The following is a 26,041-nucleotide window of genomic DNA, read 5'->3' as shown; positions in this document are numbered from 1 at the left end:
GGTATAACCCGGTGATCTAAAGGCGGTGAAAGCGAGCGAGGGGGGCACGCAAATGTGCGTAGTGGTAGGAGATGCCTCAAAAGGGAGCTTAAGTAATTTGTCCCGTTTATTCGGCTTATTTTGTATAGCTGTGTTGCTGCACATATCACACACTTCCTTCCCTACCCTCTCCTGGCGGCGCTGTTGCAGGGAAGATCCGTCGCGTAATGCAAGAGCGAAATTTCGCTTTAGAAAAAAAAAAAAAAAATGCAACCGTAGAAGTCTCATTAACAAGCATAGCAAAGTAAAGTATTAAAATGATGACGCTGATGTGATAGGGAAGAGGGCATCTAGTGCGGTCCTCAGGAAGGTGCATCCCCACCGCTAGTAGGAACCTACATAAGTGCAGCTGAACATGCACGCGCCTATGCGCACTTTTGTAAAGGTGCATCAACACTTTTTTTACACCATCACGGGGTCATCCCCTTGAAACATCATTTTGCACATGACAAAAAAAAGGAAAAAAGAAAGGAAAAAAAAAAACGGAGAAGAGGAAAAAAATATATACGCTGATGAATGGGAATGTCAAGTGTGCGTGTTTTCTTGTTGCTGTGTACAGTTGGGCATATGCACATGACGTGTATAACACGGTCGTATGCGAATAGGCGCCAGGAATGGAAGCCATCCCCGGCGAGTTTGCGTGACGTTTTCGTAGTTACACACGGAAGGAGAATTAGTACATACACGTTCTCACTACGGCACGATTGCACAATTCCCCGGTTGCACATCCGCAGGAACGCAGGAAAATTCTGCCAAGCGGGTACTCACTCTACTAGTTCGGTGTTAGCAACTTGCGTCATCCTTTTTCTCATTTTTTTTTTTTTTTTAAATGTAACATGGTGATATATTTTTACGAGCTGTAAAGATTGTGCAAAAATATTTTGGTGAACATTTTGCACGATGCGTTTAAATGGAAAATTGGGTTGAGGGTCAAGTGGTAGATTGGATTGGGGAGTCGAGCAGCAGATTTTGTTGGAAAGTCGAGCAGTAGATTGGGTTGGGGGATCGAGCGGGAAATTAGTTTGCCCGTTCGAACGATGAGCTCGTGTGACAGATGCGCGCAACGCACTCGCGTTACACATTCGAGGGATACATCTGTGCGGCATATTTCTGTACAGATGGGTTCCCCAGTAGAACCCGTCGATTTTGCAGAAATCGCTCCCCCCCCTTTCCCACTTAGTATGCATATATATGGTTAACTTGGCAACTCGAAAATGAGTGCAGCAGTTGCAACCATATATGCTTTTTCCATTTTTAAATTTCAGGCCTGACAAAAGGCACTGTGCTCGTCACGAGCGCCATATCTGTTTAGTGCAACTTTTTCTGTTTTTCTGTTTTTTTTTTTTTTTATTTTAGCAAAACGTTGCTGTTTCGACATTTTGTTTATGGGAAATGGGAAAAAAAAAAAAAAAAAACAGAAAATCAGAAAAAGGGGAACCCTTTTTGTTCTTTTCCTCAGTGCAATATGTCTCGGAGAATTTTATCGAATCGATGGGAGCAATAACACAAAGTTATGAAAAATAAAGCAGAACAAAGCAGAGAATTAAAAAAGTTCGTGCACGAAATGTCGTGTAAGACGACTTGCCCCAATGGTCGTCTTTCGCTACAGCAATTTTGTCCGTGGGGGCGAGGTTCATATATTATTATTTTACTGTATTGCTATTTTTAAAAATTTATTTTTTCGATGTGCAAAGTGGGATGCTTCTCCCAAAAAAGCAGGTGTAGGTGCATGTGCTTCTTTTGCAAACAAACGCGTGCATAAGGTTGTGCAAATATACACATATCACTTCGTGCAGAATGAACTGCCACGTCGATCTGCTAAATGCTGCGCGTTTGGGGAAAAGGCCATGTTCCGTGAATGATCGAATCGTCTAAAGTGCGCAAGTGATGCGTAGCCGTTTGGCATGCGGTCTGCCGTGCCGTTTGCCTCCTACCTTGCACCTCTAAGTTGCTTTAACAGACCTCCCCTTTTGTGGTGAACAAATTGTCCACTGAGTTCCCCGTTTATACATGTCCTTTTGAGGAAGGTGTATTTATTTTTTTATTTTAATCAAATGGGGCGAAAGGGGGGCCGCCAAAGAGGGTGCGAGAGGGTGTGGCCTTTTCGTTCGTCCCTTTGCGCGGTTTTGCATGTGGAGGAGCCTTAATTAACCCCGGTTAACCTTAACCTCGCTTAATTCTTTCCCGCTTCGTACAAAAGGATTTCCCCCCGTTTCCGCAAACTTCATGTGGCTTTTGCATGAGTGGATTTTTTTCAAAATGGTGGGGAGGAGTGAACTGCGAACTAGGAAAATTGCTAAAAGTGCACTTTCGTCACAGTTACGCTTTGCTTTTGGGGGGTTTTCCCATTTTAAAGGGTCTTTTTTTCCCATTAATTTTTTTTTATCATTTGGGCTTTTTTCCCATTTTGGCTGTTTTTTTTTTTTTTTTTTTTTTTTTTTTTATGAACAAGACAGGTAAAAGTTTAAAAAAAAAAAAAAAAAAAATACCAATGAAAAAAACACACACGTGTTTAAGGAAAAATCGCTGTTCGCGTTGCACTCAGTTTTACAAAGTGCGCCTTAAAATGCAGCTTCAAATTATGCTCAAGGGTGAGTAACATATGGTACAAGAGGAAAACATGTATAAAATGGGTCTCCTAACATGGGTCCTCGTGTGAGAATAAAGAGGCCCCTACCTGCGCGAGAAGCTGTTCGAATTTCTGTTCGTTTTCATATGACCATGATGCACATTTGGGAAGATCTGATTTGGGGGCATGTCATGCATAGGTGGAGGGATGAAAGGATGCATACCCATAAAGTTCTGCGGCATTGTATAATTCACACCTTCATTCTGCATGGATCGATTGTCCATTCTCATATTTTTGTTCATCATATTTTTGTCATTCATATGACCTAATGGGGAGGGATGTGGAGACGGATAGGAATTTGCATTACCTTGCATGCCGCCGAAAATATCTCTTCGTTTGTTCATGTCGTTATTTATGCTAATGGTGTTTGGGTTAATTGAAGACAGAGACATAATGCTGCGGAGGGGGCAGGAAAGTGTAGACGGGGTCATATATGTGCACATGTACGAATGAGTGGAAGTATGAACGCACGTACGTACGGACTCATGCGTGTGCTGAGCGCTAGTAACGGTTGACCCCTGTTCGAAGCGCCTTTGTTGCAACAGAACCCCCTGATTTGCCGCGGTGCAATTCCTAACTCCCCCCATCCATAAGGCGCGTACGCGTTCGAACATAACCACGACGTTGTCTATTGTAACATTTTCTCCTTTTAATTATTCCGCCAATATCGTTTTAATTTGTTCATAATTTATTACACCAAATAAAAAAAAAAAAAAATATATATTAAAAATGCTTTTGTTCGTTCTGCACACACAAGCACGTAAATATATTTTTTTCCTTTCAAACCCTAAGCTAAGGAACAGGCGTACACACGCAGGGGCAACCGCACAGCTCTCCACACAAACGCATAAGTACACACGAAAAAGGTGACGAACAATTTATCACACTGAGGGCTGATTACAGCACGCACGATGCCTGGCTATACAGGTAACATAAGTGCGTCATCCTAATGCATAGCAAGTTGTTAATCAACAAAATTGTTAGAAAAATGGAAATTTATTTTTTAGGAAGAAGTACTTATTCTGATCCTGTGGTGGAGGAATTTTGTTGTTAAATGGGCTGTCCTTCATGTAGGGCTTGGGCGGCATGCTCATGGAGTGTTGCAAAACGGGGTACATGTCTGTAGGGGGTGGTGAAACGGTTGCATGCAATGATGTGACAGCTACTCTATGTGTAGTCGCAGGAGGAAGCGGTACAGACGGGTAAGTTTCTACAACTGCGTCTACTCAAGCACCTAGCGAATCGGCTCAGCTAGCTCTTCATAGCACAACTGATGGGTTGTGCGAAACTAAGAATCCCCATCTGGGCCTTACTTGTGTTGTACATATTCTTCGTTATGGGAACGAAGTTCGTGTTCGAGTTCATGTGCACTGGGTTGGATGTGTTGAATGGGTTCATGGTAACGTTTCCATCCGGGTTGGGCGCGGGCGCTGCGTGGAGGTAGTAAATTAGTGCAGAGGCGAGTGTGTGGAAGGTTGAACGCACGGATAGGGTGCAAAGAGTGGGGGATATATGCTAAGCAGTAAACATGCATAACAAGCTGAACCGGCTGATGGTGCAGTGAGGAAGTGCTTACCGTTTGCCTTGGACGAGCTGGCTTTGCTTTCCTGTGGCTTCGCCTCGGATTCTTCCTTTTTTTCCTTCTCCGCCGCTTTGCTGCAGGGGGGGATAAGGGGGTCACATTGGATGAGGTGAACGTGCATTGGATGTCACTAACGCTTTTGAACGTTTATTGGACGACGCGGGTACCCACCAGTAGGCTATGGCGCATCACTTACCGGTTCCTCTCCATGATGGTCTTCAAACTGTTAACCGAAATAGCGATGTCCTTCCACCCACGGTTCTGCGCAAAGGAGTGCAGGTTCTGCAGGTATTTCCTTATGGAATTCTTCACTTTGTTCGAGTAGGGAAAAGAATGAAGAACTCGAAATAGGAAGATGACGACCGATTTTGAGTTAATCCATGACTTCTGATGGTTGTTATTTTCGAAGAGAAGAGAAACGAGGAGCTTCTCCCATTTGGCAACCTTCCCAATAATGCAGGAGTGCTCTATCGTAACTTTGGATTCGAAGTTCAGTGTGCTGCTAAAACATGGGTTCTCTTCCGACACGAGTTTAAAATGCTTTGGGTCATGACATAACTGGTACACGTAGGAAAACAACTCATTGAAGAACAGTCCAATATTCAAGGCTTCTTTTTCCGTGCAGGCATTTATAATTGGCATGAGCATTTTAATGCATACGTAGGTGAGGAGGCAGAAATTGAAAAGAGGTGTTCTAAAGTCTAGTAGTAAGAGTATGAACTTGGAACAGAAGAGAGAATCCTTTTCACTGTTTAATATCCTCGGGGCGATGAGACATTTGACAAAAGCTGTGAACGTGGTGAGGTCAATTTCTTGTGGGTTAACCCAATGGTCCACTACATGCGATAGATGTTTTTTTATTTTTTCTGTGTGTGCAATATGATACTGGTATTCCGTGTTGATGGATCCTCTTCTGGAACGGAGTTTTCTCAGCTTTTTGTTAATCCATTTGTAGTCTTCATTTTTTTTATTGTCCTCATGATGTTTTTCTAGCTTCTTTATGTAGGAGTCATACTTTTCAATAACCTTCTGGTATTGCTTGTGGGGTACATAGATGTCTGTAATACTTAGTCTCCAGTAGGTCAGATAAAAGTCGATGTTAATTCCGTTGAGGTTTTCTATGCTTAGGTATCTGTGGACTATAGGCATAATGGTTTGCTTCCACTTTTCCTCGTTGGAGTGGTGGAAAGTGGGATCGTCATACGAGGGGGGGTGACGCTTCCCCTCGGTAGACTTGCAGTTATCCGGATCATTTATACTAGCGTGGTCGTTTGTATTAGCGGGATCACCCACATTAGGGGGAGCATCTTTTCCACGCTGTAATGGGGAAGATGACCTGCGTTGTCTTTTTGCTGCTCCCTTATCATCGAAGAAGGGAAAGGCAAATCTAATTATATGGAATGACTGCGAAATGTTAAAGTAGGAAAAAATTAAAGTGATGCTGGGGATGTAGGTCAAATAGAGGTAGGGTTCCGTGTTGGTTTGCAGAAAATTGATAAACTGAAGGAGAACTGCATCCACCTTATCGATCAGGGAGGAGAGGTTTCTTAAGTTATTGGTGTTACTATCGAATAGGTATTCGTATTTCAATTTGGACAAGGTACATAGAAAGAGGTAAACCACATTAGGGTTGGAGAGATTTTTCGTGGCATTTTCAATACAGTGTCTTTGTAGCTTCTCATCATCCATCTCAGCTTTTTCTAAATTTTCATACTCTACGTTGTTCATATTATAATTGAAGTTTTCTTCCAGGATCATAATTTCTTTTTTTAGTAGCTTGAGCCCACACTGAGCATTCAGTTGGTCTTCATTCAGCTCTTGTACGTCTATCGATGCACTTGTCCCTCCGTAGATCTCGATCAGCTTCTGTAGGTAGTCTATGTCGAAAATGTATCCACTCATAACGTCCGGGTATTTTACATTCATGGCGTTTAGAATGCTTACTTTAAATTCGTCACTATATTGGGATGGTTCTTCCCCTTCGTTTGGTTCACCCTTTACATGTGCTTCTCTCCTATTTCTAAGGAAGAGCTGTTCCGATACGTGCAGCTCCGAAAATAACCTCTTCACGATGGAGATGATAAGAGGGTAGAAATCCACAAAGGGGTGCTTGGACAAAAACTTGGCACTGACTAGCGAAAGGTTGATCAGCTTCTTCGGTTTGAAAAGAGAGTCGTCGAACAAATCTGAGCTGTTCATGCTGTACTGTTTGCTTAATTGGTAGTTGCTCACATTTAGCAGCTGTTGTCTCTCCACAATTTTAAAAAGAAATATGTCACTCGAAAAACTGTGTATGTCCTTAATCGACTCGGACAGGGTTATGATCATATTGTTATCGAAGAGTTCACACTGTTGTAGAATGACGTCTGACGAGACGAAGGGGTTTCTATTGATCACCCCTGTTAGCTGCATCAGGATGTTTTGCACTTTGGTGCTGTACCTATCCTTCAGTATATCCGACGTTATCCTTTTGATAATTTTTCTCAGTTTATTTTTGGCTAGCTCGAAGTTTATACTGGAGAGGACAATGGCCGCCTTACCGTTTGGAAGGAGGGGGCCAGGTGTGGTATTACCCCCTGCATTGGCGTCATCCTTGTCTGTCTGCGTATCCACCGCCAGTTTTGAAAGGACCTTCTGGTACTTCTTCACCTTGCTGTAAAATTTGGCGTACAACTTGTAGCGCCTCGACACGGGGATGAGTCTCAGCACGTTCCATATGTCCTCATTCAGGTGGGAACCATCCGCCCCATTTTCGTCCTTGTTCCCGATGCCCCCTCCTTCGTCGTCCTCATTTATTGGGCACAAGAAAAAAAAACGGATGAATAGCTTGTCAAAGTTGCTATGCAGCTCTTCCCCCCGGTTGACCTTCCTCCTCACATAGGCCTTCACTATCAAAAGCAGTCTCCTCACCAGAGACTTGTAAAGGTACCCAAAATAGCCCAAGTACTTCACATACTGCAATGTCCTATTGAAAAAATCGTCGACGCTTTTTATTTTCTTCATGTAATTGTTGGCTCGGTTGGACGAGAAGAAGTTCAGGAAGTTGTCCAGATTGGTGACTGGGTCTGCACTGCTCATCGGTTCCATTTTAACAGATGTTACCTCCTCCGGGAGCAATGCGTGGCTGTCCTCCGCTCCTCCTTCGTTCTTCCCATTTGGGGAAAAGTCAACTGATTCCGCCTCGGATGATTCCTCAGACGGCGGGGCGGTCGAGCAGAGCAGAAGATGCTTCCTCATGGAGCGCACCAAGGTCGAGGAGCGATGTGACTGATTAGAATTCTTTTCCTTCTTCGCAGTTCCATTTGCTTTCCCGTAAAGGGAGTGACTATCACAACTGGTCTTGTCACTCTTGGCATTCCTTCCCCCTGGGGTGTCCCTCACACTGTAAATAAAGCTTCTTAGAATTTGCTTCATTTTTTTTTTCTTCTTCTGTATTTTTTTCTCATCCCTGAACAGGTTTTGTAAGTGTTCCTTGTTTCGATTTAGCACTTTGATGCACTGGTAGCTGTAAAGCCTATTTGTGTCGAGATGAATTTTGCAGAAGAAGCAGGGTCCATCGGTGTCTCCATTCTGTTCAGTAGCACCCTCCTTGTGAGGTGTGTCGTCCCGAGTGAAGGTATCTTCTTCCCCATTTACGTTGTTCTTCTTTCGCATATAGGGCACTTGTCCCGACTTCTGATTCGATGCACTTGTTGCTTGTGCTTCCCTAGAAGCATCCCTCTTCAGATATGCCCTCTCGAATGAAGTTATGGAATGTCCTATGATCCGTGACATAGACAAACTGACGTAGTAGTTGAGGAAGGGGTTGCACTGGTAGCTAGCCATATGCTCCAGTAACGTGACGACATAGCTCCAAGCATTTAAATTAATCAAAGAGGAGAGAAATAAAAACTTGGGATTTTTAATGAAAAAAAGTCGACCTAGGAGGAAGAAATAATTATCATCCTGGAGGAAGAGGTAGTCATACGAATTGGTATGACACAAATGTTTCGAGTTTGCCATTTCGTTCCTCAGTTGTATTTCCCTGTCGATGTAATTTTTTACGAAATTTTCTCCCCCATTGGATTTGTTGTGGATCATGTCAAAAATGAAGAACTCAATTGGGTCCTTGTTATGAAGATCCGCAATTTGTTCGTTTTTTTTTTTTATGTCGACACTTTTGTGATTCAGAAGGTAGTGCACTATACGGTCGTGCATATATTCTGGTTTCCCTTCTTCGAAGATTTTGCACAGATTACTCCTGGATGCGTCAGGCGTGGTAAGCGTGTTGGTTGCGTTTGATGAGCTTACCCCTTTGGAGTTTTTCCCCCCTTTGAGGGTCGTTCCGTCTGTTATGCTGTTAGACCTACCGTTGCTCCCACCGTGAGAAGTGGCACCCTCCCCGATGTTCTCATTTGAGTAGGAATTGCCCTTATGCATAGAACCACCAGACGGTTGGTTGTTATTTCCGGAGCTATTACTGTAGCTATGATCCGTGGGGCTACCATGTCGGGTAGAAGACCGATCTAGAGTTTTGCTCTTCTGACTGTACTTACGCACTTTATTGTAGAGAACGTGTAGTTCGCTTATATCCATGGGGAGGTAAGGGAAAAAGAACGGGGTCAACCGATCGGAAGTGGATTTCTCATAATCTGCACAGAGCTTTCTATAGAGCTCTTCATATGCAATTTTCAGCAGCTCATCATTTGGGAGGATATTCTCGTAAAAGGTGTTAAAATTGAGTAGGTCATTTAAAATTAGAATAGAGCACATTTTGAAATAGTTTGGCGTGAAGAAATTTTTTTTCCTCAAAAAAAAATGATCTAGGAATTTGCTCGAGTCGGGATTGCTTCTTCCCATGTCTTCTTCCCCTCTATGGAGGTGTTTTAATTTTTGTAATTCTTTCTGTTCCTCCTCTTTGATGTAATTATTTTTTATTTTTAACTCAAGAAGAATAATATCTGTGATTGTTTCCTTTGTGTATAGGAAAAACAGAGGAAGGAGCTGCTTGGGGCTGTCTACATACTGCTCATAGAAGAAGAGGAGAATGGAGAGTACCCTGCGTGGGCACAAGTTGTGAAGCCCCGCAATGGTAAAAATTTTATTCTTTAATTTGATCAGGTCTGTACAGTAGTAGCAGTTCAGGTGTCTCTTCCATGACCTTTTTGTGCTTTCCCTCAAGGTATGGTTCCTCTGGGGGGTGTCCTTCTTCAACTTGGGACAGACGGTGGGTTCCTCACAGGGTGGTAGTTCCCCATGAATGAGCTGTTCACAATGTGTTGTTGGTTCACCTTGAGTGGGGGGCTCTTCCCCTTCAGGCGTGCACAGCGTAGAGCGTGAGACGTCACCAGGGGAGTGCCCCTCACTATGGTCTGCACAATGTGGATTCTTCCCCTTCAGTTTTAGACCATTCCGCTTGTTAATTTTTCCCCTTCCCTCTTCCTTCGTTTTGCTAAACATCCTCCTGCCTCTTAGTTTATACTTTAAGGAAAGTTCCGAAATGATTTTTTTTTTTCCTAACTTGTCTGTTTGTTTATTAGTAGAAGGATCACCCGATGGGGAGCCTCCCCTTCGAGTGGAAAAAAAACTTTCCAACAGGAAAATAATTTTTGAATAGCCATTCACATTTTCCCTCAGCAAATTGTAGACCCATATGCTGTACATATTTTTGGTTCTCATTTTTGTAACCAGTTTGTATAGTTCTTTGTTGAAGATGGTAAGCTTATCGAAATTTTTACACTCGATGTAAGTGGTGGCTTCTTTGTATGTTATAACCTTTTTGGCCTCTAGTGACAGGAGGCACTTGGAAATGGTATCCTTATACTGGGCGTAGTTGCCGCATTTGTGCTCTTTCATTTGTTCGAGAATTTCGATCAGGTAGTGCAGGCCGTTGAGGATGAGTTCCTTCACGTGTCCCGCGAAGTTCTGTTGGAGTAGTTCGTTTTTCTCGCATTTCACCGACTGGGTATTCATCTCTCCGTTTTGGTTATCCCCCATGGTGACCACTTGCAATAATTTGTCGAAGCTCTCCCGGTGGACATCCACCAAATCGTGAGCAATAAAATTGACTGCACAATCCACCGCCACGGCACCCTTTAAGATGCACAAAAACAGGTCGAAGTAGAAAAGGCACAAATTGCTCTTCACCTTTTCGACGTAGAAATTTACAAGCTGAACAATGCCTTCTTTAGTGGGAACGGACGTCTGATGTGTGAGGTTATGATTTGTGAAGTCTCCCCCATGGTAAGCTCCACTGGTGAGGAGGATCGAGTGGTCTTGAATCTTCCCCTGATTTCTCCTAAAGGATTCTACATACATTTGTCTATACACGTTGAGGTAATTTTTGCTCTTTATTTCGTCGACCAGGTTGTTGAATAACCCTTTCAAGTCACACTGTTCCTTTAGGGGAATTTTAAATTGGAGGTCTTCTGCTGTTAGGAATTTAAAATCTTCGTCCACTTTTATAAATTCATTCACTGTCACGGGGAGGGGTGGTGGACTGTCCCTTCCGAGGTGGGATGCGTCCTTTTGCTTCTTCTTCCCCTTGGCGGCATCACAATTATCGATGTTCTCACGAACATCTTCGTTACTTTCCTTCATGGCACCATCTCGTTTTTCACTTGTATCGTCTTTTTCGTCGCCGCCTAGGCTCTCCTTTTTCACCGCATCTTCCCCATTTGCATTGCGTTTTCTCTTCCTAACCCCTCTGCTTGACCCTTTTGTGTGTGCTTCAGGTAAGTCGATAACTTCCTCATGAGCATCTTCACCAACGGAGTGGTGTTCCTCTATACCTGTTGGAATACTTTCACTTCCGTTTTGACCGTTCACGCTGTTGCATAAGTCCGCTTGGTACCTTTTCACATCTTCCAAGATGGATAGGAGTATCCCTTCGTAGGATTGTTTAACCTTTGGAAAGTTACTCCCAACGTCATTTTCCCTGAACTCATTCAACAGGCATACTTCATAGTTGAGGAGGCGATCTATGTCCTCCATTTTGGGCAAAGTATCCGTTGATGGGTTGGATTGGGAAGGGGGGTGCCAATGGTTACCGGCGCAAAAGGGAAGTCAGGCGAGATTTACATTTGGGTCGACATTCGTTCTACATAGGCAGTTAAATTGGCAGTTGAATTGACAGGCGCTTTTAAGCGGCCTTCCCTCCAACAAGTTGTATGCGTTACGTGTTTCGTTTCACGAACGAATCGTGACGTTATGGTTGGCCTATATGCTTAACAGTAAAGTGCAAGGGGGGCGTCCCCAAATGGGCGTCACATAACAACGTGACAAATTAACATCGCAAACGCGCGCTGCAAACCTGCGCTGCAAACCCGTGCGTGAGTGCGGAAAATCGCAAACAGGCAGTTACGTACTTTCGTGCGAGAACGCGTACACGTTCGCCTTCACTTGGAAAATCGTAACTCAAAAAAAGAAGCCACAATTTTTAATTAAAAATGGAGAAAAGAGAAATAATTTTTTTTTTTTTTTTTTTGCAAATATCTGTACGTACGTATGAGTTAAAAAGGAAAGGCAGAACACCAAAATGTTGCGAATTTATTTTTGATATACCAGGGGGGGTGTTGGGCGTTTTCTGTTTTGCACGGGCACAGTTTCGGCGTGTTTGTAGGTGGTGCGGAACAGGTCGCCACAAGTGCGGTGGTTCTCCACCTAGAGGGGTATTCCCTTATAGGGTGCGTGTATGCCCAAGTGGTATGCGCATAACCATGGCTACCTGGTGCGTGTACTCAGAGAGGGCAGCCAAAAGGGAGCTGTATTAGTGGTGAAGCGGCGTTGACTTTATACGGGAAAATTTGAACGAGCCAGGGAAGAAAGAAAGGGAATATTTTTTAACTTGTATGCGGGGTGCCAATGCATGTTTTTGCCGTGGCATTTCGTTTCGTTTGGGTGTACTTCGCCGCGAGGGTGGAAATGGAATGGTCAGCATAACCTTGGATGAATGTCCCTACGCATGGAGCTATCCAGCCCTTGCACGTTACATTTGTCCACTGGTTTGTGTGGACGCCGCCGAGCCACGGGTCAGTAAGATTTACTCTGTACGGAAAGATGGAACAGCCATAAAGTGGTGTACAGACGTTGGGTAACCATCCATGGGGCGTAAATCAACTTATCGTCGCTTCACGCAGGAGGGACACTGCCCACGCTGAGAAGTGCATCGTGTGTGTTGTTCTACGGATAGACGAGGAAAGAATTCAGGCGAACTGCTGTTTTGGGAAGAGCCTCCCAAATGTTGCCTACAGCAGACAACAAAGTGCAAGGAAGAGCAAAAAAAAAAAAAGGTACATAAAAATAAAGCGTGATTAAAACTATATTTCCCTACCCGAATTTCTGATTTGCTTCCTACTTTTTTTGCCCATTTGATCTCTTTTTTTTTTTTTCCCAACATTTTTGTTCCCAACTTTGTCCCAATTTTTTGGGGGGGAAGGGGAGAGGGGGAGGGGAAAATCATATTTTTGTGAACAAATACTCCCTCAAGAAAAGTGCATAACAACCTATTCAACACAAACTCGGTTAACACATTTCTTCATCCCCATTTTTTTTACCAACATTTTTTTCCCAACACTTTTTGGCAACATTTTTTGCACATTTTTTTTCATCTCATTTTTTTCACGACAATTTGTTCTGCCCATTTTTTTGTGTTAAAGCTTATTGGTGATGTGTGTGCAATTTGTTTTTTTCTTTTTTTTTCTTCTTTTTTTGTGTTTATTCATCCTTGTGTGATGAGATATTCATTCTTATGTGATGAAAAAGCCCCTCTCCTCGCGATAAACTTCGTGAAGAGGTGGCTGGCCCTGGCTTTGGCTTTGTCCCTGGGGCTCGGCGGAAAAAGATATAACAATTGAAATGCGCGCAAAGTGGTAAAAAGATAAAAACAGTAAAAAAAAAAGGAAAGTACATCCCAGTGTGTGTGTGTGTTACGTGGTGTGTCGCGTCCAAAGTGGAGGGGGGGAAACGGAAAAGAGGGGAAGAACCTTCCCAAGGGGAAAGGAACGTTACCTTCCCCCAAGGGAAAGGAAGGCACTTTCCTGAAGGGAAAAAAAGGTACTTCCTTATGGGAAGGAAGGAAACCTTCTTCAGGAAGGAAAGAGAACAACCTTCCTTAAAGGAAGGAGACAGGAAGTAACCTTCTTAAGAAGGAAAGAAAGGAAAGAAAGGAAAGAAAAACCTTCTTGAATGAAGAGAAGGTAACAACACTTCTTAAGGAGAAAGGAGGAACATTACCTTCCCTTAAGAGTAAACCCTTCCCCAATGTTGAGAACACCCCACAATATAGACACAAAACAGCGACGTTTTCATCCCTGTAACAATTGTTGGTTCGCCACCCCCCATCGCAAAGACGCAAAAGAAGAATGGATCATCTTGACAAAGACCAAGTGAAATATGTGGAGGAGCAAAAGGAGGAAAGCAGCAAATGCCGCAACGTTTGGCAAGAAATAATTAGAAAAACTCTTGGATGTACAAAGGAACAAATACAAAAATACGTTGCAAGTTGTAGAAGAGAAAAGGAAAGGGTCATTTCCATTCTATATGGGAGTGTCTTCCAAGGTGAAAGGTACCTTGCGTATACAAAAAAATGGAGAGGAAACACATTAAACGAAATCATCAACCAAGACGAAAGGAATTATGCAGAGTTGAAAAAGTTGGGAACGGCAGACAATAGCTACTTGTGTAGGTTAGCCCTTGGGTATGTGGACGAGAAGGATGATGCAGATATTTTTGGACAGAATGAACAAGCAGAACTTAGCAATTGTGACCCTAACGGTAACGGTGACGGCGACATAAGCAATCACGCTGAAGCTAACGCTAATGGCAAAACAACCACCATTACAGACAACATCACCCTCTCCAATAATAATAACAGAAACGGACCCACCACTGACAGCAACATGGTCACGAGAGGAAAAGCTCACCATACAGAAAATAACGCACCCTTAAACGAAAACGATGGAATGTTCGAAAAATTGAACTATTTAGAAAAAAGAAATTATAGGAACAAGTCCAAGGTAGGCTACTATAACGGTCTGCACGATGGTACCACGAACAGCCACTATTACTATAGTAACGAATACGGAAATGGAACCGCTAATGTTCACCCTGGGGGTAATTATTACAGTGTGGGCGACCGAAATTTAGGGAGCAGCCGAAGGGTAACCGGCCGAAATGCAAGAACCAGAAACCCGGGCAGTGACCCCTGTTTCGAACCCCCATCGGAACAAAATGACGCAATAATTAAATACAAGTACTTACCCACAGGTGTTTTCTACAGTCGAGTTTCCCGATCCTTTATTGCCAATTGGATTGATCATAAAACAAGAAAACAAATTAAAGTACCATATAAGATTGCCGAATTTGGAATCGAAAAAAGTATGATTTTGGCCATCCTTTCTAGGAATCATCGTATTAATAAACTGCATAACGCCTTAAAATGCTATGACAACTTAACCACCGAGCAGAAGGAGGAAATGTTGCAAGCCATTAGAACCACGCAAAAAAGTGAAAAACTCTTTAACGATTTGTTAAAACCGAGCGGGAATGGAACATCAAATGGGGAGTCCACACCCAACGGGAGGGGAACTCCCAACGCCCTTCTTCACAGTAGAGCATCCCCAAACGGCATAACAGACAGGCAAACCAACCAAGTTAACGTCCAAATGGACCAACCGATTGGTCATGTGGACCAACTAATCGCTCCACCCAACCAACTAACCAGTCAATCCAACGAATTAAACGGTCAACGAAGCCACCTAATAGGTCCACCCAACCAGCTCCCCTCACTCAGCAGCAACAACAACTCCCCGAATAGACAACACAACGAACAAAAACCAAAGCGCACAACAGTCAAAAAAACAAGTATCGAAAAGAGAAAAGCGAAACAGTCCTACCATAAGGCAGAAAATTTACCCACTGGGGTGTATTTTTATCAAGGCTCCTATGTAGCCAATTGGTGGGAAACACAACAAAAGAAACAATTCAAAGTTCCTTTTAAAATTTCAGAACATGGAATAACCAAAGCCAAAAATCTAGCCATCATTTCCAGAATTATTAGATCATCCTCTGTACAACAAGTCAATTTCATTTTATCTCAAATGGAGCAAACAATGGACATCACAAAGATGGACTATGCTACCATGGCTGCGTTAGCTAGTAAATATATATTAACCCAACCTCCGAGGGAGGAGTAATATGATAGGGGCTCCTTTTTTCTACCCCGGAATGTGTGCGCGTGAACGTGTGCGTGTGGAAGTGTCATACAAAGGTATCCAGCCGAGCACGCTCACATACGGACATGCGTTCTTTCATATATGGAGCAGAGTTCAGGCCGATCCTAAGGTTAAGCCCAATGGTTCTATTCGTAAATGGTACATCCATTGGGGCCACTTGGCGTGTAATTACCCGTTTTCCAGGCGGAAGTTTGTATGAATGGATTGAGCCATGCCAGAGTTGTATATTCTGTTTTTTTTATTCCTTTTCTTCATATTTCTTTCCTTTTTTTCCTTCCTACATATTTGTATGTTTAAATAACAAGTTGAGATAAGGTACTCCCAACGCGGATGCGGAAAAACGTCTTCACATTTTTGAAAAAATATTTTTATTTAAAAAAAAAGCGAAAAAAAAAATTACACAAAGATAAAAACTTTTGTAACATAAAAAAATAAATAAGCATTTTAATTCTTCAATAAAGAAAATTTACTAACACATTCGTGAAGTGAAAAAAAAATTTTTTTTCCGCGGCTCATATTAACTACACATAAACGTGGACACTTTCATGCAATGCAGAGAAGTAGAAAAAAAGGAAAAAACTAAAAGGGAGCGGAAAGAAAGAAAGAAAGAAAGGGAGAAAAAGTGAAATAAGAAAATCCGTTTTGCTCTTTTCACACTGTATAAGCTCCATAATTATTTATGCTTCCCTTCCCCCTGGATGCTACATGTTCTGATAACCTACCATCCCGCGTCCCCGTGTATTATTTGTTCTTCCCCCGGTAGACGGTCTCGCATGTGCAGCAGAGCTTACTGTTCCATCTATTGTGGCGTCACCTATTGTTGATGTTTCTCTAGAGTATTCTGTTAAGGTGTCTTCTATGGACGAACCAAAGTTCCGTCCAATTGTTCTTTTTTTTCTTGTGCTTCCTCCTCCATTTCCAGAAGTGTGATTACCAAACCAAGAAGACCATGGTTTATACTGAAGGGAAGGAAGGGTTTAAAAAGGTTTAGGGGGTCTAAGGAGGAGGAAGCGAAGGGTCTAAGGGAGGAAGAACATTGATGTGGAAAGGAAGGGTGTAAGGAAGGAAGGGTTGTTAGGTGGGTGGTAGATGGGTTGTTAGGTGGGTGGTAGATGGGTTGTTAGGTGGGTGGTAGATGGGTTGTTAGGTGGGTGATAGATGGGTTGTTAGGTGGGTGATAGATGGGTTGTTAGGTGGGTGATAGATGGGTTGTTAGGTGGGTGATAGATGGGTTATTAGGTGGGTGATAGATGGGTTATTAGGTGGGTGGTAGATGGGTTGTTAGGTGGGTGGTAGATGGGTTGTTAGGTGGGTGATAGATGGGTTGTTAGGTGGGTGATAGTTGGGTTGTTAGGGTTGTGGTAGTGTGGAAGGAAGGTTGTGTTAGGTGGGTGTTATACACCCGAATATGATGTCGTTTATTCTGTTCTACATTTGTCTTTTTTTATGGAAATAGTGTGTCTACGCATTATATTATTCACTTTTATAATGTGGTAAATGTAATTGTACACTTACCTTATATAATAAGAAAGGGGCACCTATGGTTGCTAAGGTGCCAAAGATGGAAGAAAGGGAAGACGTTGTTGTGGCGGAACGAACGGCTTCGGGGAGGGTCTGTGTTATTAGTTCTTCCATTTCTTGATGGAGATTAGCTGTATTACAATGTACAGCATAGGTATTATTAAAGTCGGTACAATATTGCTTACTGCTATGATCACTAGTCCCTTCTTCTGTGCATATATTTTCCATGGCCTTACACGCTGTGGAAAGGGTGGTCCAATAGGTGGACCATTCCTTTGCACAGGTGGAACTAGTCGTAGTTAGTTTTCCCTGTAACTGCTTATAATCGTTGTAATATTCAAATATGATTTTCATATGACCAAAAATGGTTTGGTCAATGTCATCTTCATATTTAAATTCGCACTTCATTCTTTCACTACTGAATGAATTTCCCAGCGTTTGGTAAATTTTATCCACTACTTTTGACAAGGCATGGTTCTTCAAATCAGACCAGTATGTATGTCCGAACCAATAATAAAACAAGCGGCAAGGAGCACTATCACCTATGGAACTAGATTGTCCATTCGGACTATTCTGCCGACACGCGTAGTCGTAGGCGTGGTCGATTTTTCCAACATCATCAATAATTTTTGAACAACCCGAACAGGTACTCGGTAATTGGGACTTCAATTGTGCAACATCACCACTATCCCCGCCTCTGGAACGCACTGTATACTGCTCGAAATTTGTATAGAATGAGTTATTTAAGGTTAACCACTCAGTAATTGAACCTAAGGAACACGCCTAGGAAGGGGGGTTATGTGTGGGACATAAATATATATATATATATGTATATGTAAATATGTATATATATATGTTTGCATTCCCCATATACTCGCTGATGGGCTAAGGAAAGGGGGTGGGGGAAAGGAAGGAAGGGATGGTTTTCCCTTCTTTCCACCGTACCACCCCTAACAACGTTACTTCTTTAGGGAAGTACCTTCCTTCCACCCCTAACAACCTTCTTTCCACCTACCACCACCCTAACAACTTTGCTTCCTTAATAATATTCCTTAATATTTTTTCCTTACCGGTGGTGCTGCTGCTGGTGCTACTGGTGCTGTTTCTGACATGGTTTATATATGGGCATGTGTGTGTGTATATTTTCTTCTATATGTATAATATGAACTTTTTTTTTTTTTTTAAAGGTTCTTCATGCATTCACAAAATAAAGGTATGAAGATTATACTTGTTTGTTTTATGATGATGATGATTGGATTGTAAGTGCAGGGGTGATTGTGGAATTTTCACTTCTTTTTTGTTTAATAATAATTATATATATTCCTTAATTCTTTGAACAATAGTAATATACCACATACACAAATGTGTACATCAAAATCATTACATATGTACATTACATATGTACATATATATATTAAGGTAAAAAATATATATAAAGAATTAAGCCCAAAAGAAAAAAGTATTCCTCCTAATTTTTTTTTAATGCACATATATATATATTGTATACAGTTCATCTACATGCCTATGTGCAGTTCATATATATATATGTATAAGGAGTTACGTTGCATCTCTCCTGTTCGCTTCCCCTTTCCTACCAGCTCTGTGTACATATATTGTTCAATATTTGGTAAGTGGGGAGTGTACACATGTAAAAAAATAAATGGAAGAGGGATATAATGAAAAGAGTTACATTCTTTATGTAACAAAGAAAAAAAAAAAAGAAAAAGAAAATGTTTACACATATATTTCTATAAGAATAAGGAACAGAACACACACACACATGCCTCTCTCCTCTTTCCTCATTTCTTCTTCTTTCTTACATTTATGATTGTTCTGTAATAATAACATTTTGACTCCTTCCCCCTTTTCCTTTTCTTATACCAATAAGTATATTATATACAGCTTCCTTATCTAAAATGCACATGATATTATGTACTATGTGAGCATTTTCTATTCCTCCCTTACCTTTTAAGGGTAGATTATATTTTCTGCACATATTAATGTATCCTTCATTTTATGTTTTTTTCAGTTGAAAATTTGGTAAGGTTGAAAGGACGTTTAGGAAGATTGAAAGAGGTTGGGAGGGTTTAACAGTTCCCTTTGTAGATTATATTCTTTACATATGTATGAACGATTATACACATGTATAATGAACGTCCCGTATATCGTTCTGTATTATAATATAATAGTGATATAAAAGTAAATGCTGGAATGTAGCTTATGGAGGTATATATATACATATACCTTCCTTTCTTTCCTTCCTTTGTATGAAGTGTGAATAGTACAGTTAAGTAGTGAGGAATTTATATATGGGGGGAGGTGAATTGGGTGAACTGCGTGGCATTCGTACTATGATTATTTTTCTATGTACCACATAATACAGTTAAAACACGGTGGTTATGTTAATATGTGCATACACAATACTTATGATATGCTGCACAGTATTAATTGTGATTGTATAAGAAAAGTTCTTTGAAGAAAATTTAGGATAAAAAGGGGAGCTGAGTGTACTACTATTCCCTTTATATATATTCATGAGACGGTTATTTTATTTCTACCTCTTAATTCAGCGGTTTGAACAATTAGCTATTTGCTGCATTTTTCCTACAAAATACTTAAAAAAAACATTTAGGGCCCCGCCTTTTCCCCCCCTTAATTATTAATGATGGGGTGCGTACGCACACACAGGCACAAACTTCGCATTTCCGTGGAAATATGGTGGCATTACACCACCCTCCCAAGACGCTCCCCTAATATGTTTCTAGGGGATTATGCTATGCGCATAAAGGCTACATTACACTGTATTACACAACCCCTCCCCCCCAAAACAAGTACACTCTCCTTTGCATTGGGATCAATGTGTCCACTATATAGGACGGTTCCTTAAGTGCTATACATAACTTAGGAGTACGGTCCCACTGTAAAAAGGTCCCTTCTGTAAAAGTATCTTGTGTAAAAGTCCCTTGTGTAAAAGTCCCTTGTGTAAAAATCCCTTGTGTTGAAGAACCTTGTGTAGAAGTACGTTGTGTAGAATGAATGGCAATATTCTTGCACAGGGACGTAATGATCGTGGAATAAGTGGTCACTGCATAATACAACTCCATGTGCATGTACAAACTCATGAGTATGAAATAAGAGTGTGCACAGAGGAAAACTGCATAGCACACTCCTATTACTCGTTTATGGGCACATAATGTGAGCCCTCCCCCTACCCATCATTTACGATTGTTCATATGTGGTGATATAAAATTTTCTTCATTATGTGGAATATCATAAATTGTAAAAAAAAATGGACACATATGTACACCAGGAAATAAGATTACGGTGCATTATTAATAAAGTTTCCAATGTGATTACTTCTCATATGATCACCTTTCATATGTATGGAACACATGGACATGAACATGAACGATGTTATACACCAAGTACGTGTGTCCTATACGAACTAATGGTACACATATATATACACCTTCCTCTACTAAGGTACACTGTTTAAGGGCCACATTGTTCAAGGACACAATGTCCCTCATGGCAGGGGGATCACTCTAGAAGGGGAGGACCACTGTTCAAGGGATGTACACTACTACAGTACATTGTTGGGAAGCACTGTTTAAGGGGGGTGCACATTGTCCCTCAGGGGGCAAGTACCACTGTTTAAGGGGTGTTCATTCATTGGGGTGTACACTCTACTTGGGGTGTATTACTGTTTAAGGGGGTGCACATTATCCCCTTAAGGGGGGCGAACAACTTTTTTCTTTACAATACACCAATAAAGATCCATATGGATCATGTATATTTCCGCCCTTGTTGCAGGGGACATAAATTATTCTGGAGAGGGGGGACCCCTGTTACACATAAATGAGCTGTACCTTCCATACGTTCCACATGTGTATATAATACATGCTCCTCCTATAATTATTAGAGTACCTTCAAAGCTTTTACATTTTCCCATGAGTGCGTAGTTCATATAAGAAAAAAAATATTACGAAAGGAAAAGGGGGAAATAGTAATATAATGTACAATAGAATATATAACGTAAGAAGAGTGCATACTTAGTTAGGAACCCTCTATTTAAAATTAAAAAAAGAAAGAAGGAAAAGGAACAAAGAAATCAATAGCATGTATAACGCTTATATACTAAATTAAAAGAGAAAAAAAAGGGGAAAGTTTAGGCAAAATCTCAATTAAAATATAAAAAAATAAATAAATAAAAAGAGAAGCGGAAAGGGAAGCACAGTTTAATATATATATATGTGCAAAAAATATAATCTACATTAAAAGGAAGGCAGGGTAGAAGTGCTCAAATGGTATATAATGTGAAAACACATTCTTCAGCACATATGAATAAATTATTTATAATAAGTTTCTTTTTAAGAAGAGAAGAAAAGAAGAAAGTCAGAAAGGAGTTCCCATAACGGAACCATCATAAAAGGAAGTAAAAAAAAAAAGAAAAAAAGGAAAAAATAAAAAGAAAAAAAGGAAAAAATAAAAAAAAAAAAAAGGAGGGGAAAGGATAAGCTAAGGCTTAACGTATAATATGCTCTTAATAGAAGGTTAGAAAGAAAGGAAAAGAAAGAAAAAAAAAGAAGAAAAGAAACGCATGTGGTTGTGGATGGGGGGTGGGGAAGGGTCTATACATTATGAGAAGTGTGTTCTTATAAGAAGTACGTAAAAAAAATTTTCATTCCCCCTTGCTTTACTTTCCTTTCCTTTCTCATTCCTTTTTTCCCCCCTCTTCTTTTTTCCCTTTAATTTTGCTATTCCAATGCACTCTTTCCTACTTTTACTTTAATAATGTAGATGTGATAATTTAGGTACATACATATGTAAGTTGTTAATGACCTTGAGAAATTGAACAATGTGTGTACTAATCGTAAAAAATAAAAATTTTTTCCGTACCATGTGTATATACTCATATGATATACTCCTGCATAAACATAGGGAAGAGAAATAGTAATATATTTATACATACTCACTTCCTTCATTATTATTAATGTATGAATACAATGTGCATAAATAACCTTTTATATAACATATATATAAAAATTCACATTCCACATATACACAACAGAAAAAATATACAAATGTATATAAGGAAAAATGGTAAAAGTAATACAATTTATTTATTTCCATAAAATAAGGTGTATTAATGTTGTGTATATAATGTTCTATTGAAAACGTAAAGGATTCATACACATACATTCCACTGAAATTACATATTTATAGGAAGAGGAACAGTGCAGTCTGGATGCATTACCCTCCAAAAAAGTGTATAAAGCATTCGAAAAAAATGACAAACATACATGTAAGGAGAGGAGCACCTGGATACAAGGAATAGAGGAAATTTTACAGGGTAAATTAAATCAGGACTGGGGAGCTAATACATATGCAACACAAATTGAGCATGCCCTGTGTTACATGTCTAAAGTAAAAACAGAGAGTGCAACTTGTACAACAACTTGTAACTTCTTTTATTTTTGGCTTGACGATATATTACGTAACAACCTCAGCATGCAAGGGCTTAATTCACTTCAGGATATTATGAAGCAAATCTACAATACATTGGGAGGAAGCTCCAGCGGCAGTATATGTAATTATGAAACTGTGCACAGTACTATTGGGGAGACCCTTCTGCAATACCGGAAAAAAGTCTTTGACTATTATTATGACTACAAAACCATATGGAAACAAATAAAGCAAAATTCCCAATCGGGGATTTCTTCTTCTTGCACTAATGCATATGACACCTACCTAAGCGAAGCTAGTACAGCCTACAGTATGGTGAGTGCAAATTGTGGGACGGGAAGTCATAATAATGACTTCTGTACTAAAATTGTAAAGAAAATCGAGGATGGTAACCCCATCCCCAAACCATCAACACTGAAAGAAAAGGCAATGTCCCCAGGAGGAGGGGACCCTCCACGAGTCGAAGGGGAAGACGACGAAGGGGACGGAACCGACCTGGTTAGTTGTTTCACACAGCTGTCTTCAGCAGTTCCTTCAAAACCTTCAGTAGTTGCTGCATCATCACCACAGGATGGTGGTGGTAGCAGCAACGTCACATCCATTGCAGTTCCTTCTGCATTGGCCACCATAGGATTACCAACAATTGTTGCTTTCCTTTTTTACAAGGTAATAATTATTATAAAATGAAAATGCATAATTAATAATAATAGTAATTATTATTGTTACTTATTTCTTCCTTATATAAACAATAAATATAGAATAGATTGTGTATATACATAACATACATATGTATGTGTGTACATATATATACATATGTTGCATATGTGCATACTACTCCCCCCCTTTTTTCCTTCCCTTTCTTTTGAGTATGATCTTTTACCTTTTCCATTACGTGAAAAATTACGAGGCACAAAGACAAGAAGGAAAAGATCAACCACTCAGCTCAACTTCGATACGCTTACGGAATACACCTCAACAGAAGGTGCATCAACCATTGGATCCACAACAGACAATTCTACCATATATAATGAACGACCATCATCTACCAGAAAAGGAAGAGCAAATAATGGAAGACAACCAAAAAGGCCACAGCAGTCGAGAAATATTGCTTATCAACGTATGTGATGTAACGATAAATGAATATCTCCTTCCCCAGGAAGGAACATAAATAACACCTCGCAAAGTTCGCACAAAGTTTATATATACAGTGTAGTTGATACAGTATGTATGTACAGTTTATATATATACAGTGTGTAGTTCATATTACAGTGTATGTGTGTAAAAGGGAAAGGAAGCATAAATGGAAAATGACACTTTTTCCTTTCCTGTATTTTTTTTTCTATTTTGCTTTTCTTTCTCTTACTTCCCTTCCCTTTCTTTACTTTAATTTGTTTATATGAATAACTCTCTTCATGAAGAGGATAACACTCCAAAACGAAATGTGAAAGAATGGGGCACAAGCAAAAAAAAAAAAAAAAAAAAAAAAAGGAAATAAAGGGAAAAGAAAAGAACGAAAACTGGAGTAACATTAATATATATGTGAAAATATAATATACATTAGAAAAGGAAAGAGGAAAGGGAATTGCTAAAATGGCATAGTATACATTTTTCAATATGGATGAATTATTTCTGTTAAACCCACCATTAAAAAAAGAAAAAAAAAATGAAAAACATTGCTGTATTTACAACTTGTACAACAACAACTACTACTACAACAATCCTTGTACAACAATAACAATTACACACAACTTGTACAAAAGTATAACTTATAATTTGTAAGTTATAAATTATAATTTTTTTATTTGTATTTATAATTTGTGTCTTTTGTATTTGGAACGTTCGATATATTTTTTTCTTGCTCGACAATAATGGCATCCAAGTAATGCACCTATTGCAATGAGCGCAATAATTGCAACAATTGCGTATGGCCATACCCAATTACCTGGATCTTCCGGAAGGTAGGTGTAAACTTTTCTTAAATCTCTTAAAGCTGGTACGGAGATATCCTTAGAACCTAATACATCTGAGCTTATATAATATGGAATGTGCACACAGATGGCTACAATAACCAATATAAGTAGTAGTAAGATTCTATGTTTAAATTTTCCATATTTACATTTTTTATACAACCTTCGACATCTATCTTTTAAGGTGTTAGTATTTTTGTGGGTTTTGTTATTTTTGCTCTTTCTTCCATGTGGTAAAGGTGTTAAATCTACTCTTGAATCAAAATTTGAATCAAATTTTATATCGAATCTTGAAGCGGAATTTGAATTTTTGTAATGTGTTCCTTCATATGGCAAAGTAATTTTAATGGGGTCTTTATCACTTCTATGAGAAAATGGACTTCCCTGTAACGTTGTTCTAACAGCAGATTCACCACTTGTTGTTGAAGATCCTATGCTGCTTGTACTGCTTGACTCGGATGTGTCATATGTGCCCATTGCACTCACCTAAAAAGAAAGAAAAAAATGGCGATGAAAGGGAAAAAAAAATTTTTTCTTCCTTCTCTAATTTTAGTGAAAAAATGTTCATACATAATCATAATAATAAATGTATGTATGTATTTGTGTGTGTCAAATGTGTGTATGTCACAAATATATATATATATATTTTTTTTATATAGGTGTCTGTAAGAGTTGCTGCAGCTGCAGGGCCTTCTATTATCTTACGTGGTGATGGTAGTCATTTTGTGTCCATGAGGAGTAAAGTATCAAGGTGAATAAGAGGTATTTTGCGGAGAACATCATTGTGCTTCTTTTTTAAAATAAAAAATTTTTAAGGAGGCGCTTATATTCTTTCCTTCTTTTTTTTAATTACAGTGTTTATGAAGTTTGCTCTGTGGGCGCATATATGCGATTAGTTATTATTTGTTATTAGTGTGTATTACATATATATATTTTTAAAATGAAGAAAGAATTTTATTACAACGTACCAAAAAACTATATATATACATATGTAGAAAAAAATAATAATCATTATTTAAAAAAGAGTAGTTCATTTTTTTAGCATGTGTATTATATGTTGGTTAAATGAAGTTAAGTGAAATAAAGTGGTTCTTATTCCTAAAGAAAAAAATGTAACACCTACACCCCCTTTCAACTGTATTTCGCACCCTTCTTCTTCTAACGGTGTAATTAAATAAAAATAGCATGTTTTAAGCAATAAATTTACCTATATGTATATGTGCATGTTTTCATGTTTACACTCAATGTTTTGCTCCTTTTTTTTTTTTTAGATACAATGGTGGAAGTAATAATAAAGAAAAAAAATGAATTATACCTTTCTTATAGGTGGAATGAATGGAATTCCTTTTTTTTAGGTGTGAGTGTGTGGCGGAGGTGTAAGGCGGGTGTAAAGGGGGTCGAAGTTGTATGGTGTAGGGGGCGTGTAAGAGGGGTGGAATTTTTTTTTTACGTGTGTAGGGGGAAGGGGTATTATTATTTTGTTTTAAGAAAAGGGTGTATTAGTGGTATTATTGTTTGGGGGGGGCGTATTATTATTTTATTTTAGTGTATGTGCGCATTTTATTTTAGTGTGCGCATGCGAACATAATAAATACAATATTGCGCAAAGTATTATATATAATCA

General features: G+C 39.8%; 3 protein-coding genes across 3 annotated transcripts; 1 reads left to right on the top strand and 2 right to left on the bottom strand.

Annotated features, from left to right (window-relative positions):
- Window positions 1–2,712: 2,712 nt before the first annotated feature.
- PCOAH_00051740 (Uncharacterized protein) lies at window positions 2,713–11,222 on the bottom strand (the record flags this gene model as incomplete). Its single annotated transcript, XM_020061954.1, has 5 exons — window positions 2,713–3,064; window positions 3,686–3,788; window positions 3,982–4,098; window positions 4,245–4,324; window positions 4,447–11,222. The coding sequence occupies 5 exons, from the start codon at window positions 11,220–11,222 to the stop codon at window positions 2,713–2,715; spliced, it is 7,428 nt and encodes a 2,475-aa protein (XP_019917835.1).
- A 2,369-nt stretch (window positions 11,223–13,591) lies between these two features.
- Window positions 13,592–15,424, top strand: PCOAH_00051730 (Uncharacterized protein; the record flags this gene model as incomplete). The annotated part of the gene is made up of 1 exon (XM_020061953.1): window positions 13,592–15,424. The coding sequence occupies one exon, from the start codon at window positions 13,592–13,594 to the stop codon at window positions 15,422–15,424; it is 1,833 nt and encodes a 610-aa protein (XP_019917852.1).
- Window positions 15,425–16,936: 1,512 nt separating this feature from the next.
- On the bottom strand, window positions 16,937–18,096 carry PCOAH_00051720 (KIR protein; the record flags this gene model as incomplete). The annotated part of the gene is made up of 2 exons (XM_020061952.1): window positions 16,937–17,767; window positions 18,055–18,096. The coding sequence occupies 2 exons, from the start codon at window positions 18,094–18,096 to the stop codon at window positions 16,937–16,939; spliced, it is 873 nt and encodes a 290-aa protein (XP_019917549.1).
- Window positions 18,097–26,041: the final 7,945 nt, after the last annotated feature.

The sequence above is a fragment of the Plasmodium coatneyi genome, chromosome 14, assembly GCF_001680005.1.
Source record: "Plasmodium coatneyi strain Hackeri chromosome 14, complete sequence".
Lineage (NCBI taxonomy): Eukaryota > Apicomplexa > Aconoidasida > Haemosporida > Plasmodiidae > Plasmodium > Plasmodium coatneyi.
This window is presented reverse-complemented; position numbering and strand designations above follow the sequence as displayed.